Source organism: Microtus oregoni, unplaced genomic scaffold (genome assembly GCF_018167655.1).
Source record: "Microtus oregoni isolate MIOR12 unplaced genomic scaffold, Mior012 000035F_ref0000213, whole genome shotgun sequence".
Taxonomy (NCBI): Eukaryota; Metazoa; Chordata; class Mammalia; order Rodentia; family Cricetidae; genus Microtus; species Microtus oregoni.
In genome coordinates this window covers 18,877,527-18,897,885 of record NW_024543094.1, presented here as the reverse complement: position 1 = coordinate 18,897,885, position 20,359 = coordinate 18,877,527, and the positions used below count along the sequence as shown (strand labels likewise).

At 42.9% G+C, this 20,359-nt stretch overlaps 1 protein-coding gene across 1 annotated transcript in view; it reads right to left on the bottom strand.

Annotated features, from left to right (window-relative positions):
• The window catches only part of Dhtkd1 (dehydrogenase E1 and transketolase domain containing 1), a 45,698-nt gene that overhangs the window by 7,407 nt on the left and 17,932 nt on the right, over positions 1-20,359 (bottom strand). Inside the window, exons 5-12 of the mRNA XM_041630758.1 lie at positions 19,703-19,972; positions 18,262-18,433; positions 15,983-16,181; positions 14,035-14,347; positions 12,423-12,507; positions 11,474-11,613; positions 6,398-6,548; positions 5,179-5,285 (exon numbers count right to left, since the gene is read on the bottom strand). Of these exons, the coding sequence (XP_041486692.1) occupies positions 5,179-5,285; positions 6,398-6,548; positions 11,474-11,613; positions 12,423-12,507; positions 14,035-14,347; positions 15,983-16,181; positions 18,262-18,433; positions 19,703-19,972 (1,437 nt within the window). The remainder of the gene's footprint in view (positions 1-5,178; positions 5,286-6,397; positions 6,549-11,473; positions 11,614-12,422; positions 12,508-14,034; positions 14,348-15,982; positions 16,182-18,261; positions 18,434-19,702; positions 19,973-20,359) is intronic.

The following is a 20,359-nucleotide window of genomic DNA, read 5'->3' as shown; positions in this document are numbered from 1 at the left end:
CAGCCCAAGACTAAAGTGAAGCACATAGATTTTAGCTAATAAGATATTTCTCTCCGTTGTGTATCAGAAAAGTATTAGAAGGCATTTCCCCTGACCTATAAAGTATTAACCAAAGAAGAGACAGAGGGTTGTCTCCATCCACTCACTTCTAACAAAGCTACTTCCAGACAAGGCTGTTTGAAAAAGGCACCTGGGAAAGAATTTTTAAAAAAAACATATCCTTTCTCTTGAGCAACCAGTACCCACACATAGATGTGGAAGGTAGAGGCAAAAGAGTAAGATGTTCATGGTCACCCTCTGCAACAACTGAATTTGAGACTAGCCCAAGCTACATGAAAACCTGTCTCAAAAAACAAATAATAAAGGATCCTCTATCCTTCGTTGTTATGCTCCTATACTCCCACCACCCCCCATATAAAGTTAAGAGCAATAGTTATTTGGCACACATATTCTCTGGTGTGTCTTACTTTCTTCTGAGTGCCTCTCCCCTTTTCTTATTATCTTCATTTAAGCTTATATTAAAATATCTTTATGCCAGGTGTTGGTGGTACATGCCTTTAATCCCAGCACTCGAAAAGCAGAGGCAGACAGATCTCTGTAAATCTAGGGCGAGTCTGGTCTACAGAACTAGTTTCAAGACAGCCAGCACTACACAGAGAAACCCTGTCTCAAAAACAAAACAAAAAATCTTTCTGTCCCCCACAAATCTTCTCGTTATCATCAGATTAAGACGGTAAGAGGGAGCACTAACAGAATCTCACACTTTTGGTGAAATAAAATCATAGTGTGCACATTTCAGGACAAAAGAACAAACAAATGCAGATTGAGCCAGGTGTGGTGAAATCCCAGGAATTGGAAGAAGAGAGTCTGAAAGGTTGGGAGTTCAAGGTCAGCCTTGGCTACAAGACACTGTCTCAAAAAAAAATTTAAGATGTATGTTAAAAGGTTGAGAACAAAAGAATAATCTCAGAAGATCCTGCTGGCCCCAACCCTAATATGGAAGCAGTGTGGGTATGGAAAGAGGATTGAAAAAAAAACCCTACTATCCCAGAAGAAAGGCAGTAAGGAGCATCCTGGGAAATGTCAAAGGCACAGTCTTCTCTAGTAAGAAGCTCCTACAGAAGCCTAATGGAAGTGGCATCCATCTCCCATAGGGAGGAGATATTTGTGGGCAATTACTGAACCTCAGAAAAATACCCAGATCAAAGAGTTCTTTCCCAGTTACAGCCTCAGGACCCAAACTCTGGAGCCTATCCTCAACTACTGTTGTAAGAGAATATATTGTATCCACTGTGCAGGATAAATAAATATTTATTCATTCTTGATTGGAAAACACAAAAGGTCTTCGAAGAGGCCTAAGTAACAAAGACAAGATGAAACGAAACAGCATAAGGATAACACAAATGCCATGTAGGCAAATAACTTTATGAAGAAGGAAGGACAAAAGAAAATAAAGGAATACAGTGGGCTAAGGACAGAGTTTGAGGGTTTTGTTGTTGTTGTTGTTGTTGTTGTTGCTATGTTTTTAGGGAGGATGACACAGTCTCATATAGCTCAGGCTGCCTCAAAATCACTAATAGCTGAGGATGGCCTTGAGTGTTTGACTCTCCTGCTTCCACCTCCCAAGTGTTGGGATTACAGGCATGTGTCAAGTAACCATGCCTGGTTTTGTATAGTACAGGGACTGAACCCAGGGTTTCGGTGCATGACAGGCAAGCACTCTCCCTACTGAGCCCAGGACAGAGTTTTAAAGAGAACAGAACAAAGTCAGACAATAACGAAGAGCATAAAACTAAGAACACAAAGTGAGAACTCTACTCAAACTACTGAGGTTTAAGTAAATAAGAAGTACCAAGAACAACAACTGGCAAGAGGCCTTGGTGATTCAGAGCATTTGCTCCTCCTACAGAGGACCTGGGCTCAGTTTCCAGCACATACATGACAGCTATCAACCATCTATAACTCCATTTCAGGAAGTCTGTTACCCTCGTCTGGCTTCCATGACACTAAGCATGCACATAGCACATATATACATATATATATATATATATATATATATGCAAGCAAACACTCATATACATAAAATTAAGTTTTAAAAAAATGTGAAGCTGGAGAGATGGCTAGGAGGTTAAGAGCACTGGCTGCTCTTCCAGAGGTCCTGAGTCTAATTCCCAGCAACCACATGGTGGCTCACAGCCATCTATAATGGTATGCACGTGGAACACTGTATACATAATAAATAAATAAATCTTAGAAAAAAGAAATGTCAAGAACAGACAAGGCTGAAAATATAAATGACACAGAGAGCTTGGCATAAAGACAATGAAAACAGAAAGCAGAAGAAATAGCAGGCATTTACATGAGCAGCGAAGTCTCTTCTTTTATTATTTTTGGTTTATCGAGACAGGGCTTCTCTGTAGCTTTGGAGCCTGTCCTGGAACTAGCTCTTGTAGACAAGGTTGGCCCCAAACTCACAGAGAACCACCTGTCTCTGCCCCCCAAGTGCTGGGATTAAAGGCGTGCACCACCACCACCCAGCCAAAGACTCTTCTAAGTTATTTATAGATGTGAATCTTTTCATAAGGCTGAAAATAAAATAATTAAAATAAACAAAGGACTTGAGATAACCACTATGGCAGTATATGAAATCATGGCAATAAAGATTTAAACCCACAAGTGTCAATTTATTTGTTTTTTAGTGAGTGGCTCTGGCTGTCCTATCTGTAGACCCTGGCTAGCTTCTAATTTGCCTTCCTCTGCCTTCCTGAATGCTGGCATCAAAGGCATGTGCCAACATTCATGCCTATAATTTTCAATTATTTTAAGAAAGAAGGTGTCAAATCCTCAGGGATGAAGTTTTTGACATTCAAAGCTTAAAAGCCATAACACTATGGCATGGGAGCTGGAGATATGTCAACATATCTCAAATAGTTAAGAGTACCGACTGCTCCTCCAGAGGAGCCAAGTTCAATTCCCAGCACTCACATGGTAGCTCACAATAATCTGTAATTACATTTCCAAGGAATACGATGTCCTTTCCTAGCCTCTGCAGGTAATGCATGCATTTTGTTCACAAGCACACATGTAGACAAAACACCCATACACATAAAAATAAAAAAAAAATCTGAAAAAAGCTGTAACACTCTCCTTTGCTCATCTGCTATCAATGCTAGCTACTTCTACAAAGCATGGACCATAACTAGTCCCTGAATAAATGACCACCAATAGTCCATGGTGGTTCGAAAGAGAATGGCCATGAGACTGGGTAATGTTGTTTATGTTATGGTTTTAAGACAGCATTTCATGTAACCCAGTTGGCCTCAGACTTACTAAATAGTCAACGATGGCTTTGAACTCCCAATCCTCCTGTCTCTATCTCCCATACATTGGGATTATAGGTATGTCCAACCATTCCTGGTTAAATCCAGGTTACTTAGGAACAACATACATTTATTTCTCACGTTTATGGAGGCTGAAAAGTCCAAGATCACAGAGAAAATTTGGTGTTTGATCAGGGCCCATTCCCTGACTCACACATGGTGTCTTCTCATGTGTCCGTACATGGAGTGAAGAGCAAGTATGCAGCTAGAAGGCTCCTTAGTACATTCTCAGCACTAAGAGCTCTATGTTTACGACTTCATCACTCATCACAGGCCTCGCAACCTAATTTCCTCACCTGGCTTTGGATGAGGGGTATAATTCAATGAATGAATTTTGGGAAAACACATACAGATTGTGGCGCAAGATAATATTCTTGATATAATCAACAGGATTTTCTCCATAAGCTCCATTTTGTGCATCCCCCTTTCTGGTCACCTTTTCTATCTTTCTTTCTAGCTCACTCTTTTGTTGTTCATGTTTCTCTCTCTCTCTCTCTCTCTCCCTCCCTCCTCTCTCTCTCTCTCTCTCTCTCTCTCTCTCTCTCTCTCTGTGTGTGTGTGTATGTACACGTGTGGTGCATATGCATTCATGTGCATGTAAAGGCCAGAGGTCAACATTGCGTGATCTCCTAAGTCACTTTCCACTTTATTTTTTAAAACAGAGTTTCTCACTGAATTTGGATCTCACACTTGGGCTGGAGTAACTGGCCAGTGACCTCCAGGGCTCCACCAGTCTCTACCTCTCCAGCACTGGAATTCCTCCTGCTCCTCTCCCTCTCCCCAGACCACCAGTCATGTGTCTAGTGCAAGGAATGGAACTCAGGGCCACTTACATGTTAGGTAAGTACTCTATCGCTGCGCTGCAGCTCCAGCCTGAAATCAATCATTCTGTGTCTGTGAATGTGTGTGTATTCATGCGGGTGAACATGTGTACATGGGTGTGCATACATGTGTTTGATGTGTTTGTGTGTAAGCATTTAGGACAGAATTAAATCCTGGAGGATCTTTCCTCAAGTGGCACCCACCTAGTTTTTTCAAACAAGGTTTCACTTGGTCTGCAGCATCCTGATTGGGCTAGGCTGGCTGGCAGTGAGCACCAAGGGTCCTCCAATCTCCTGCCTCACCAACTCTGTTAGTACGAACCTGGCTTTCACTGGTCAGGACTGTAGTAGGGCACACCTTTAATCCCAGAACTTTGGTGGCAGAGGCAGGAGGATCTCTGTGAGTTCGAGACCAGCATGGTCTGCAAGGTGAGTTCCAGGATACTAGGACTATACAGAGAAATCCTGTCTCAAAAAAACAAAAAGAAAATAAAAAGCCAAGACCCCCACTCCCAAGCCTGATTTTTAAATATGGATGTTGGAGATCAAATTCAGGTCCTTGAGCTAGGGCAACAAGTATTTTACTAAGCTATTGCTCTAACCTGTCTCCTATCCCCATTTTTAAATTTATTTTTATTTTATTGAGACTGTATCTTCCCATATGTCCCCACGCTAGTCTAAAACTGAAGGAAATCATTCTTCCTCAGTCTCCTAAGAGCTCAAATCACAGGCATGCACAACCACGTTTGACAGAAACACTTGAATTTCTTTTATTTCCCAGAAACTGTGGTATTATCTAGAAGCTGAGACATTGCACTCCAAGGAATAGTCTCATTGCAGTGAGTTGGCTTCACTCAGCTACAGTATCTTGCACTTGAAGTGCCCATGAAGCTAGCTACAGGAGGTAGTGTATGGAATGGGGAAGAGCCTAGGGAAACAGGAAAACATGTTTTAGACTCCAGTGGCATTTTACATACCTGCAAGAACCGCTCTATTCGACAAGATGAGTGGTCAGGTCCAGCCCCATCATAGCCATGTGGAAGGAGGACGACAATGCCACTCTGCAGGAGCCACTTGGCCTCTCCTGAAAACACAAGATAGAGATTTCCCTAAGAAGCAGAACAAAATAACCTGACATGACTTGGGGAATGGAACAAAATGCTAGTGTGGTTCCCGAGCCTCCAAACCACTTTCATTATCTCATCTTACTATACTTGGATGGAAATACCCATCTGAATGTGTGAAACCCTGCGCTAGCAGATGCTTTGGGCTCAAGTGACTAGAAGACCAATTCAGTGGTAAATGTACCAGTGTCTCAGACAACACGTGGCACTCTGATTTCGTTATGTAATGACTGTTAGCAAAGACAAGCAACTCCTGCCATGCTCATAGCACAACGGACAACACTGGTCACTATCCTCAAACAGAGAGCAGTAGACATTCGACAGTAGTCCCTGGGAACAGGGAGGATAGCTCAGTTTGTAAAATACTTGCTGTGCGAATACAAGGACCTGAGTTCAATCCCCAGCACTCACATAAAAAGCCAGGCATAGTGCACACTCGTAACCCTGATGCTAGTGAAGCAGAGAGAGGGATCCCTGAAGCTTGCTGGCCAATCAGCTTAGCCTGACTGGTGAGTTCCAGGTCCCAGCGGGAGACTCTGTCTCAAAAGCCAAGGTAGACAGCTCCTGAAAAGTAACACTTGAGGTTGACTCCTGACCTCCATATGAAACTACATACATATGCATGTACACTTGCACACACATGAACACACACGAACACACACAGATTCTTCATGCATTCTTCTTTCTTCTAACACATTTCAGATGTTCAGGCGAATCATCAATCTCAACCATAAAGTGTCACTATGTCACCTCAGAATGCTGGCTAATCATGCTGCTCAACACTCCAAGAGCAGGTGCAGAACCACATAGCCTAGGAGCTGCCTGCAGCTAGACGCAGTCCTTGGGAGGTGGGGGACAATGAAAAGCTGACAGAAAGCCAAGATACTCTTCCCAGAAGCTCACTAAGCTGTTTGCCCAAAGGCTGTCACTGCCTGTACATAACAGGGAAATCCCCCAAGCTCTCTGGAGATGGTGTGGTACAGAGAGTCTCAGAGGCAGTGATGGCCACTTCCCTTTAACTTACGATATGAGACTGGGCCCACCCACCACCCAGCCACTCACTAACACCAACCTCCAGAGATGAATGTGTCAAAGATGATCTGGGCTCCATTGAAGAAATCACCAAACTGAGCTTCCCAGAGGGGCAGCAACTTTGGGCTCTCAATGCTCATTCCATATTCAAACCCCAGGACAGCCTCTTCTGACAGCGGGCTGTTGCTAACCTAAGAGCAAGGAAGAGAATCAGACACTGATGTGCCTGAGACATCTGGGAGAAGCCAGCAAAAGTAAAGCATCACAAGGATACAAACCTCTCAAGAGGAGGAGGGCGTGGAAGGGAGCACGGCTCTCACTCATCACCTTTTCTTTGCAAAAGGAGACCTACTGCTCAGTATCACTGGCACACTTGGAGAAAGTCAGGACAAAGAGGAGAAGACATTGGAATACAGTCATTCAAGAATTTCTTCAAGAATAAGTTGTACAGGGCTAGGAAATGGCACAGTGGTAGAGTACTTGCATAGCATTCACAAGGTCCTGGGTTCAAAACCCAGCACTACCACTGAAAAATAATGGGAAAAAGGAGGGGAAGAGAGCTATTTGGGAGGATAGCAAGATAGTTAAGAAGGTATCACTAAGCCTCAGAACCTGAGTTCTATCGCTGGAACCCAGAAGATGAGAGAACAGACTCCTGAAAGTTGTCCTGTCACGTCCCCACCCCTTCCCACAAAAATGTAATAAAAAATCTCGAGAATAAGCAATTCTTCTCATATGATACACATTTAACCAGAAAATAAAACTGCCACATTTTTCAAAGATATCATAAAACAAAGATGGAAAAGTTACAGTATGAAGGTCTACCTTTGGTTAGACTGTTGCTGTAACATCTGATTTGTAGAGACCAAAAGAGTCATCGTGGTGAGATTGACAAAGCAGAAACTATTTCATCGTTGAGGAGTGGAAAGAAGCGCCCTGCTGAGAGTTAATGCAGCAAGATTCTAGAGTGCACTTGAGAAAGATGGGAGAAAAAATGTCACTGGCTATGCTGAGTGATGCAGGAGGATGCCTTTGATTGAAGCAAACACAAATTGCGAGTGTTACGTTGGGAGTTTGCTCTCAAATGGCTTAGGAAGGAGAAAACATTCTTTTATATATACAATTTAAAATATAATTCTCTATTTGTTTCAGAATGTTTTTTTGAGATAAGGTCTCACTCTGCAGCCCAAGATGGTCTTGAACCTGTTATGTAGCTGGCCTCAAACTCATGGGGATCCTCATGTTTTACCTTCTAGATTCCTAGGATCGTAGGCATGAGCCACCATACTCATCTTGTTCCAACTTTTCTTTTTTTCAATTTTTTAATGTTACATCTCCATGGAATAATTTTTGGCAATGAAAAGCAATGAAGTACTGACATACATGACAGCATGCATAGGCCTTGAAAATACTAATAATATGTCAAATTAATGTCATAGAAGGGAATATATCAGCCTGCGTGTAGTAGGAAGAGTCAACTGCATCCTGTTACCCGGCTACCTTAACCCCTGAAATAACTACACAGAAAATTGTATTAATGAAATTACTGCCTGGCTCATTATCTCTAGCCTCTTATTGGCTAACTCTCACATATTAGTTTAACCCATCTCCATTAATGTGTATTGCCACTTGACTGTGGCTTACTGGCATGAGTCTAACCAGCGTTCCTCTCGGGCAGGAGAACCATGGCATCTGCCTGTCTGTCCTTCTTTCCAGCATTCAGTTCTGTCTTCCCCGCCTACCTGAGTTCCGCCCTATCGACTAGGCCAAGGCAATTTCTTTAATAACCAATGAAAACAACACAAATACAGAAGGGCCTCCTACACCACCTATGTACATGAGCTTCCTTGAGACAGACAAATCCATTAAAACAGTCAATTGACTAGCAGCTGCCAGCAATTAGAGGGAGGATGAATGGGAGACAGGTGCTGAGAGTTAACAGCATTTCCTTTGAGGAGATGAAAGTCTTCTGAAACCAAACAGTGGTGGGTCTCATTGCTGAACTATACACACTCAAAGGTCAGATTCTGAGTTGTATTTCAACAAAACCTTTAACAAATCAACAACTCCAGAGGGCTTGAGAGATAGCTCAGTCAGTAGAATGATACCATGCACAAGGACCTGAGTTATCTTTGGTTTTAAAAAAAACAAACAAACTAGGCGTTTGCAATCCTAGAGCTGAGGTGGTAGAGACAAGTGCCTCCTGGAGCTCCCTGGTCAGTCAACCTGGCATACTTAGCCAGTGAGAGATCACATCTCAAGAAAGGAGATGTGGGTGGCACTTCAGAGACAACACCCAAGCTTGTTCTCGGGTCTGCACACGTACATGTAAGCATGCACACACACACACACACACACACACACACACACACAATGTGCTGGGTAGTTTTTGTCAATGTAATACAAACTAGAGTCACCTTAGAAGAGGGAACCTCAATTAAGAAACTGTCTGTATTGGACTGACCTGTGGCCATATCTGTGAGGCATTTTCTTAATTGCTAATTGATTTAGGTGGGACTACCCCGCTGTGGGTGGCACTGTCCCTGGACAGGTGGGCCTAGACTATGAGCAAACCACAGGAACAGAATGTTAACAAGCCTCAGTTTCCCTCCGTGATGGACTATAGCTGGGACATGTAAGGCTTTCTTCCTCAAGTTGCTTTTGGTCATGGTGTTTATCAAGCAATAGAAACCAAACTAGAACACAAACACGTATACACACACACACACACACACACAGAGAAATTATATAATTTCTAATTACAGCTATAAAATGTGATTTATAGAGATAAGAACTAAATGGCGAACATAAAAATGTCACTGGATTATCTTCGAGCATGGTGGGTGGATCATGCTTAGCTCACCTGCTGGATGTGTGTGCATTCTGACTTCAGGTTTTAGGTTGATGTGTGTTATGAATGCATGTTAGCCCAGGCATGTTGCATGCATCTCTCTCTCTGCTCTCACTTCCTCCTTCCCCTCTCTTCTTCTCCAAGACTGGCATGCCCACTCATTCTCAATCCCTCACTTCTTTCTGTTCCTCCCAGGTCCTGGCTCTGTTACCTAATTCCTCCTTTCTGAACTTTACCTCAACAATGAGACCATCAAATGCTTAAAAATAAAACAAAAAGTACTCCCGACTTGAGCTCCTTATAGCCATTTTATTCACTTCTTTTCAGCCTTCTAGAAAGTAACTCAATCAATTTGTCTTCAACTCTTAGTTACTTTTATCTACCCTCTCTGTAAGTATACTTGCTCTGTGACTTGTGATGGGGTCATGTTCCAAAAAACCCAGTTTATTGGTTTGAAAATACTATAAGCCCACTGGGCTAGAAACATAGCTCAGGGGTTAAGAGCACTGGCTATTCTTCCAGAGGACCTGGGTTCATTTCCCAACATCCACATAGTGGCTCACAATTGCCTGTAATTCCAGTTCTAGGAGAACTAATGTCCTCTCAGCCTCCTCAGGCACCAGGCACACAGACATACACAGACATACACACAGGCAAAGCACTCAGACACATACAAATAAAGGAGTCCTTTTGTTTCAAGACAAAAATCTCTCAATGCTGTCCACAATGGTCTTGAACTCCTGGGCTCGGTTTCCTGTGGAACTTGGCTATAGATATGTACTATCACACACAGCTATCTGATTGTCATACACTGACTCATTCTTTAGGGTGTGACAATATGTCAAAAGTACACTTAGCATCTAATGAGGGAGCATCCTAGCTCAGCAACTCTACACCAGGGACTGGTTTCCCTCATCACTACCTGATTAAACAGGAGCAATGGCTTGCGCCATGACCTGCAATGTATCAAAACTGATACTACATGCCAAATCACAGTCCAGTGAAAGCCTGATATGAGGTGCGGGGACACTAAACACTTCTATCCTGGTTCATAATTCTGACTGATACATACAAAGACAGATTCTAAAAAAAATGAAGAAAGGGATGCATCTCCTCCTTTAAGTCACCTTGAAATCCCACATCTTCTTCCACCACTCCCCAACCCACTTTTTTGGGTTTTTTTTTGAGACAGGGTTTTTCTGTATAGCTTTGGAGACTGTCCTGGAACTCACTCTGTGGACCAGGTTGGCCTTGGACTCACAGAGATCCACCTTCTTCTACCTCCCGAATGCTGGGATTACAGGCATGTGCCACCACAGCCTGGCTCCCACCTTATTTCTTGAGATAGACTATCTCACTGGATCTGAAGTTCACAGATTCAGCTAGACTGGCTGACAAGTAAGGCCCCGATCCTCCTGTCTTTACCTCTCTAGTGCTAGGACTGCCATGCCTGCCTTTTTACTGTGTGCTGGGGACTGAACTTATGCCCCATAAAGTAGGAAACACTTTATTGACTGAGCTGTCTCCCAGCTCCCCCAAACACACAGGTTATATTCTCAAACCAACAACTGGAACAGGAAAGAAGGTGACAAGTTATTTGTTTTCATAAATATCATGTGCTGTTCACTAAAGTAACTGTCGAAGAGACAAAAATGAAAAGACCCTATTCTTAAAATCTTAACAACCCAAAGAAATGTCTATTAAATTTTAGGGAGCAGCATAACCTGGAGGAAGTGTTTCTGCTGCATTTTGTTTTGATTTAGCAGGCTAGAAATAGTTGTTTACTCTCCACAACTAAGTTTAACACATCGCAATAGTTGACCGGCTGCAATGTTGATTTTAACTTGACAGAATTCATATCTAGGTGATATCACACAATTACAGATAGGCGGCCCAGTTAATGCTCTAGTCTTCAAGTGCCAGCTCCAGCACGGCTCTTATCTGTCCCTTCCAGTCCAAATTTATAGACCTCCATTGCATTCCTTTATCTAAAAAGAAGTGTTGAACATAAAGTTTCTGACATCCGAATTGAGTTGCTTTAAAACTCCTCCACCTGTGGGGTGGGATGGTGCAGTCCTAAAGCCCCCAGTACTTGAAGTAGAGTCAGAAGGATCAAGAGGAATTTAAGATCATCTTCAGCTACTGAGGAATTTGAGGGCAGCCTGGGCTATGTAGGACTCCATCTCAAAACCACGAATCAAATCAAACGTTGTAACTGTAAGAGTCAGCACACCAGTACATGGAGTTTATGTATGAATGTCTTACCTCCAGAAACCCTTTCTGACTTGGGTCCATGTGGTTCAGAGGAATGTAGGCATCATCTGTGTTCTGGCAAACCACCATGGCATGCCTTTGACTGAAAGTTCCACGGCCAACATCTTGGCCACTCAGACGAACATTGAAACCTGAAACAAGCAAGCGGGGGAAGAAAAAAGATTGCTCTGAATAAACAGCACAAAAATAAGATATAGCAGCCCTGAAGGCCTTTTCGTTTTAAGACAAATTCTCTCAATGCTGTCCACACTGGTCTTGAACTCTTAGGTTCAGTCTCATGTGGAACTTGGCTATAGCTATGTCCTGTCACACACAGCTATCTGATATCTATCATACACTGGCTTCAGGGTGTGCATTTTCCTTAGGATAATACATTCTCTCAATTACAATACACCTTTCCTGATGCTGGTTCACTGGTTAAGAGCACTTGCTGTTCTTCTGAGTTCAGTTCCCAGTGCCCATATGAAGCTGCTTACAAATGCCTGTAATTCCAGCTACAGAGGGATCTGAAGACTCTGACCTCCTTGGGCACTAGTATGCACATACCTACACCGAGACACACAAATATACATAATTAAAAGCAGTACATCTCTGTATGTGAGTATATGTATATATCCTTCCTATACTTGAAGACACATAGTCAGTGTAAAATTTGTAGAAATGGAGAGTCATTTCTGGCCCTACAATTTTTAGAGAAATAGCTGTCCAGTACAGCCAGGAGTGAGCCCTGTGGATCCCAGTTACGGCTGCAACCTTGTCTATACGCGGATGAAAGTGTTCAATGTGCCTTATAACTAAGGAGTGTTGTTAGGTAAAATATTTTAGAAGCCTTCTAAGCTACGAAAGTGACAAGTGGTCACTGAAACTCAGAAGATCACGAGTAACAAGTACAGCTCAGAGCATCTCCTACCAGCTGTACAGCTAAACGGAAATGTCTTACCTTGAACAAGTAAGGAGCCCAAGGCAAGGGTTTCTGCTGTGGCCCAGTCCAAAGCTGTTCCCTGCTTCACCTTCTCCATCCTTGACTGAAAAAAATAAGGAAAAGAATAAAACAAACTTTTAAGAATCCATATCCTGAAGGCTAGAGAGATGACTTAGCAGTTAAAGATACTTCTGGCTCTTGCAGAAGACCTGGGTTGGATTACCCACATCCACATGGTGATACACAACCATCTGTAATTCCAGTTCCAGGGGATCTGAGATCCTCATCTGACCTGCACAGGTACCATGCATGAAGGTAGCACATATGTGTATATGTGGGAAAACAATCACACACATAAAATAAAATGAATAAATCTATTTAAAATTTTTTTTTAATATCCTTTTCCATTTTTTCTTTGCTTTGTCTTCTTTTCTGCAACATTATAGGATGAACCTAGCGCTTTACATCTGGTAGGCAAACACCCCACGTGTTATACACAGTTTTAAAACAGGCAAAATAAGTGGTCACTTCTGCTGAGGTTTGAGCAGATGGAAGCAGAGAAGAAACTTTATTTGTAATGTTTTGTTTCTTTTTTAAAAAAGATTTATTTTTTATTTTATTTTACATGTATGAGTGTTTTGCTTACACGTATGTATATATGTAAACCATGTGCATGCCTGATGCCCACGGAAAACAGAACAGGGGTCAGATCCCTGAAACTGGAGCTATAGACAGTAACCACCATATGGGTACTGGGAACTGAACCTGGATCCTAGGAAGGAGCAGCCAGTGCTCTTAACTACTAAACCTTCTCTCCAGCCCCAAATTTTCTATTTAGGCTAGATGGTGAGTGCATTTTGTTTGTAAAAGTTCTGCTAAAATAGGGCAGGACAGTTGGTTCAGCAGTTAAAAGCACTAGCTGCTCTTCCTGAGGACCTGGGTTCAATCTCCAGTACCCACATGGTAGCTCACAACTATTTGTAAACTCCAGTTCCAGAGGATCTGACACCCTCACAGACATACATGTAGGCAAAACACTGATGTGCATGAAATTTAAAAAATTAAAGAGTTCTGCAAAAATAAAAACTTAAAAACAAAGGTATGGGTATAAATGGTCACCTTTCAGGTACATGTGTTGGCTGTTATTATTTTATTTAATCTACCTGAAGGAATCATAGTGTTTTCTGTCCACTAGTTAGAAAAATCATATTTCTGTACTTTTTAAAAAGGAGCATGCATTTCTAGCATATATAATGTATTCAACACACACAAAATTCCTATAGAGGAAAACACAAGTAGAGAAAATCTGAACTGACTAAATCATAGCTTTAAAACACGAAGAGCTGGGCACTCGGGAGGCAGAGGCAGGCGGATCTCTGTGAGTTCGAGGCAAGCCTGGTCTACAAGAGCTAGTTCCAGGACGTGTTCCAAAGCTACAGAGAAACCCTATCTCGAAAAAAACAAACAAACAAAACAAAAAACAAAGAAAAAAACCACGAGGATCAGTTGCTACAACCTAGTAACAAACATCAAATAATTCTCAAACTAGCAAGCAAAAGCATCAAAATGACACATCTGCTTTGCCGAGCAAAGATAAAAGGCAGCAGAAGGCGACATCAAGGCTTCCCACCTGAACATACATCTTGAGAAGGTGGCTGTGTAGCTGCAGCTCCTCTGGGACCTCCACGGACTTCACACCAATAAAGCGAAGGAGGTCAAGGGGCACACCTGTGTCCCAGGTGGTGATGCATGCTTCTGGCTCTGCCAGGCCCTGCCAGTGGGCCTGCAGGTTAGTGGCCGGGGGGCTGTAGTGGGCCGCATTGGTTAAGTGGTCATTTAACTTGGTGTAGTAGGAGGCTTTTATGTCAGAGACCTCCTCCTGGGTCAGGAGTCTACTGGCAATGAGGTGCTCCGCATAGGTGTCAGGGATGCTCTTCCGGGCTCTGTTGGAGAGAGGCGGGGAGTGGGGGAATGGAGACATGGTCAATCAAATACACACAATGCGAGCTGGAGAGATGGCTCAGCAGTTAAGAGCATTGCCTGCTCTTCCAAAGGTTCTGAGTTCAATTCCCAGTAACCACATGGTGGCTCACAACCATCTGTAATGAGGTCTGGTGCCCCCTTCTGCCCAGCAGGCATACAGACAGAATACTGTATACATAATTAATAAATAGATAAATATTAAAAAATTGTGTTTCTTCTTTAAAAAATAAAATAAAAAAATACACACAATTCTAAGAGATAATCATTGCCACAGGCACTGCAGAATGTTTTATCCACTTTGAAAGTCACTTAAGAAATGTTCTGGAACTAGATGGAGATGGTGGTTGTAAAACACTAATATAGTAAATGTTACTGAGTTGTTCTTTTCAGAATACTTCAGGGAGCTGGAGATACACCTCAACAGCTTAGAAGAGTTTGCTGCTTTCTCATGAGGATCTGAGTTCGGATCTCAGCAGCCATGTCGGGTGGCTCACAAACACCTATAACTCCAGCTCTAATAGACACCCTCTTTTAGCCTCTGTGGTAACCTGCTCACACACATGTGTAGTGTGTACATATTCACACAGAGAAACAAACACACATAAAATAAGATAAAACTGCTGGGATACCAGCTAGTCTAACCTAATTGGTAAACTCTTGGCCACTAAAACATTCTGTGTCAAAGGAGGAAGTGGCATTCCTGAAGATGATTTTACTTCTCTGCCCAACCTACCTACACACAAATTAAAATACAATTTCTTGAGCTATTTCCTCTTAAGGTAGAAGCAGCTCCTTTAGTACAACAGTTTAAAGAAATGAACCATGGAAGGCCTACTCCTCATCCTGCCGGAGTATTACTACTAACTAGCCTCAAGCCAGGTTTTACCCAGTCTTCTTACCTAGTCTTGCTATCTGCTAAGTAAGTAAAGTGGTCCATTCTCTACTTAATGAGGAGACATGAAGTGTGAAGAATACAGGGACCTCCGAGCCTTGTAAGATGGCCACTCTGGTTTCTCTAGGACAGGCACAGTTTAGATGTTCATCCCACTTCAAAGTATCTAACAGACATTGGAGCCAGGCAGTGGTGGCACCCCCTTTAGTCCTAGCACTTAGGAGGCAGAAGCAGGTGGGTCTCTGTGAGTTCGAGGCCAGCCTGGTCTATAGAGTGAGTTCCAGGACAGCCTAGGATACACAGAGAAACCCTGTCTCAGCCTCCGCCCCCACCCCCCAAAAAAATCCAGAAGGTGACAACAATGGGGGTGCAGGCTGAAAAGATGGTTCAGCCGATTTGGGCACCTGGGTTTGTTCCAAAGGACCAACATGGAGAGGACAGCTGCCATAAGTTGTCCTCTGACCTCCACAGATGTGCGCATGTCTGCGCGCGCACACACACACACACACACACACACAAACACACACACAAACACATACACACACACACAAACACACACACACGCATGCCTAGCATTCACATGGCTCTAACTTGGATCTCCACCACCACAAAAATGATTGATTGATTGATTGATTGATTGATTGATTGATTGATTGAGGAGGAGCAGGTTAGCCTGTTATTAAAGGAAGGTTTCTAACGGTACCTGATGATCTTGTACATGACTGGGTTGGTGAAGAAAGGTTCATCCAGCTCATTATGGCCCCACTGCCTATAGCATAACAAATCAATAATCACATCCTTTCGGAACTGGCGCTGATATTCAAAAGCAAGTCGTGTGGCTCGGACCACTTCCTCTGGACTATCTCCATTGACGTGGATGATGGCACAGCCTACAGGCTTTCCTAAAGAAGGTAAGACCCAGATTTAAAAAAAAAGTCAGTTAACACGGTGTATTTCCCAACACACCTATTTGCCTAAGTAGGAAGACAGCCCTGAAATCCAGAGGTAGTTTAGCCTGGGTGCTAAGAATACAAACTTAAGAGTTCAGCTGATCAGACTCAGCTCTATGACTGACTATGTGACATTGGGAAAGGTAGAAATCTCAGTCTAGAAGCTAGAGAGCACGGTTAAGAGACTGATGTTCGTCCTGAGGACCTGGGTTTGAGGCCCAGCATCCACACGGTAGCTCACAGCTGTCTGTAATGCCAGTCCCCATGGGATCCAACACTCTCTTTTGGTCTCCATGGCTACTGTGTGCATGTGGCACACAGTCATACAAGCAGGCATAACATAAAATAAAGAATATAAAAATTCGAAAATATATTAATAATTGGGTCTCGTCTAGGCTCTGAGTGACGTTGTCAAGATTTCCTGAACTAAGGAATACAGTGTCAGTGTTTCACAGTGTCTTATACAGTGACAGTTAACATTTATTTTGTTATTGTTATTATTATTATTATCTTTCCTCCTGAGACAATAGGTCATTGAGGCACGAATCCTAGGAAAAAATTTTTCTCCCAAGAATTCTTAAAGTATTTTTCCTGTGCCAGACAATTTAAAAGGCATCTAGTCCAGACTCCAGTTATAAAACTGGCTGACAGTGACTGTAATAGTTTTGTGGACTATGAGCGGACAATAAAATCCCTTATTTGTGCTAAGGCTGTTATTTCCACTGATTAAAATAAACTGACTTTGATCCTTTACAACATTTTTTTTTTTTGGATACAGGGCTTCTCTGTGTAGCCCTGCCTGTCCTAGAACTTGCTCTATAGACCAGGTTGGCTTTGAACTCACAGAGATCCTCCTGCCTCTGCCTTCCGAGATTAAAAACTGGGATTAAAAGCATGAGCCAGCACAGGTTGGCTACAATTTACTTCCAACTAGGACATTTTAGCAAATTTACCAAGTGAACACAGCCTTTTTACTGAGACTCTGAACACTCTAAGTTTGAATAGTCCAAAGGTAATTACTCTAGAATTGTACCAAGTACACCGTTCTTTGGTTTCTACCAGATAATTCAACTGACTACGGAGCAATACGGGATTGGACACTCACAGCTCCTCTGACTTAAGAGCTCACACTTGAGGCAGAAGTGTACCTCTGTGGAACAGTGTTTGCCTAGTACGCATAGCATACTAACGCAGTTCTGTGGCAGAGAGCTTGCCTACCATTCATGATGCCTTGTGTCAACTAACATCGTATAAAATAAACAAATAGCTTAAGCAAACTAAAAATAAATGTTAATTTGGTAAATTTGACCGACCGACCATATCCAACTTCAAAAAATTACAATGGTTGGTAGTGGTGGCAACACCTTTAATTCCAGCACTTGAGAGCGTGGTGTTTTGACTGAGAAAGGCCCCCATCGGCTCACATGTTTCAGTGTTTGGTTCCCAGTTGGTGAACTGTTTAAGAAGGATTAGGAGGTGTGGTCTTGTTGGAAAGGTTTGTCACTAGAGGTGGGCTCTCAAAAGCCCATACCAGGCCTAGTCTCTCACTCTCTCTGCCACAGGCTTGTGGATCAGACGTGAGTTCTCAGCTACTGCTCCAATGCCATGCCTGTCTGCCTCCTGTTCTGAGTCCCACACTGCTGGTCATGGACTCACCAACTGAAACTGTAAGCAAGCCTCCAGTTAAAGGTTTTCTTTTATAAGTTACTTTAGTCATGGTGTGTAGCAATAGAACAATAACTAAGACAAGGAGGAAGAGGCAGGTGGATCTCTATGAGTTCCAGGCCAATCTGGTTTACATAAGAACAATCCCCATTACACAACCCTGTTTTGAAAAACAAAACAAAAAACCCCAAAACCAAAACAACAACAATGAAACAATCTCTGGATCAGTTATGATGAGGCCTTGTTTAAAATAAAATGAAAATGGGATAACCAGCAAGACTCATTGCTCTGAATGAACTAGAAGTTTTTCCTCTGTTAGTTCCCTGTCTGGTTGACATAGCAATGCCAATTCTGGTGTGCTACTTACCAATATCACTGCTGTATAAGGAAGACCGTCCTCTCTCTGCTGGCGTGGTGTAGCCCAGCTGGTTGTTGACGATTAGGTGGATACTCCCACCAACTCTGAAATGTGGGAGGTTGGAGAGCGTGAACGTTTCAAGGACAATCCCTTGGCCACAGAAGGACGCATCACCATGAACCTAAAACACATGCGAGATGGAGGAAATAAGGAATTAACAGACTTAGATTTTACTGATTGAAACCAGCTGTTTAAAAATATTAATTGGAATACCAACAACCACTGTCTCATGACTCTCCTGTCCTAAAAATATATAGGTTGCAGGATTTCTTAGTGTGTTTAAGCTGATCCCTTTTCAAAGATGCCTTCTCAGCTCTCCCTGCTAACACTGTACCACTTCACCCACCCCACCCCTGCATCCAACTCATTGACTCCCCAGACATTCTAGCATCTATAGCAGCACTATGGAAGGGACGGCTACTACATATGCAATGAAAGCATCACTCTGTTGATTTTGTCCTGAGCTACGGATTGAACCCAGGGTCTCCTGTCTCCTAGGCAAGCATTCTACCACTGAGCTACAGGTCCCGATTCAGCGCTAGGAAATTTTGCAAGAAAATAGCCTTTATATATGAGAAATAGGACCATGAGATAGATGCCACAGAGGGTAAAGGTGCTTACCTCACAAACCTGAGTTGGATCTCTGGAACGCGGATAAAAATAAAAAGATAGAGCTGACTCCATAAAATTGTCCTCTGCCCTCCACATGCACTGCGGCACACACACACCCACACACATCACACACATACAAGCCTATGAGGAACAGCGCACACCTCTGAACTCTTCTCTCCAGTCACTCACGCCTGAAAAGAGACAGAGAAGTAGCTCCCATCACCAAAGCCTGCTCTTCTCATGAGTATAAGAGAGCAAGGTGATGGCACGTGTTAAAGCCAAGGTGCAGGAAGACAATCACATATAAGCAGAAAAGCAAAATATTATTATGAAAGGATATATAAAACATGCTAATCTTTTAGAATATTCAAAGCCACTACATCATATTATCACTATGAAATTTGGTAGACAAGGTGGCTAGGGTGGGGAGCTTTTCTCTAAACCTACCGAAAATAATAAACATATCATGGAAATTTTTAGAAAGAAAAGCCCCAGAATCCTCTTTTTTTTTCTTTTTTGGTTTTTCGAGACAGGGTTTCTCTGTGGTTTTTGGAGCCTGTTCTGGAACTAGCTCTTGTAGACCAGGCTGGTCTCGAACTCACAGAGCCTGCCTCTGCCTCCCGAGTGCTGGGATTAAAGGCATACGCCACCACCGCCCGGCACAGAATCCTCTTTTCTAAAGCTGTCACGTCACTTCACTTTCCACTGGAACATCTGTCACATTTGCCAACTCAGACAATGTTATTTTCAGTTTTCCTCCTTTCCCAAACTCAAGTACCTGCAGGCAAATGACTCTGTCCCCAGGCTGAGCAGAACCGTGCAGTGAGTAGTCCCCCTCTCCCCGAGACTGCTGCCTGCCGCGAGTTTTCCCAACAGCCACAGGGTTAACGGCTTCCAGATGCGAGGGATTAGGCAGCATTGTCACGTGGAGGGGACGGTGGGCACCAAAGTCTAGGTCCACCGAGGAGGTCAGATGGGACAGGACATCTCCAATGGCTGAGACGTCTTCTGGAAATTCACTTAAACCTCGCATTTTACGGAACATCAGCTATTAGAACAAACATACAAGATATCAAGCAAGTCTTATTACAATGGAGTCTAAGGTGAGCTTCAAGAAAGATTAGCATTATGTAAATTCTTTTATAGTTATTACAAACATACCTTATTCAAAGATAGGCACAGATTTCTAACTGTTGGGTCACTCAGAATTACCAGGAGGTCTACTTGTATATATGTGTGTTGATAAGAGCACAAGAGTGTAGGTATCCACAGAGTACAGAAGAGACTGGACCCTTCAGCCAGAGAAACACTTCACTGAAATGTGGCCGGTATGTACTTTCCACCAGATAACCCAGTAAGATTCCCTGGAGCCTACCATCACAGGTACTGGAAGCTAAATTCAAGTCTTCTGCAATACCCACCTATACATCCTTAC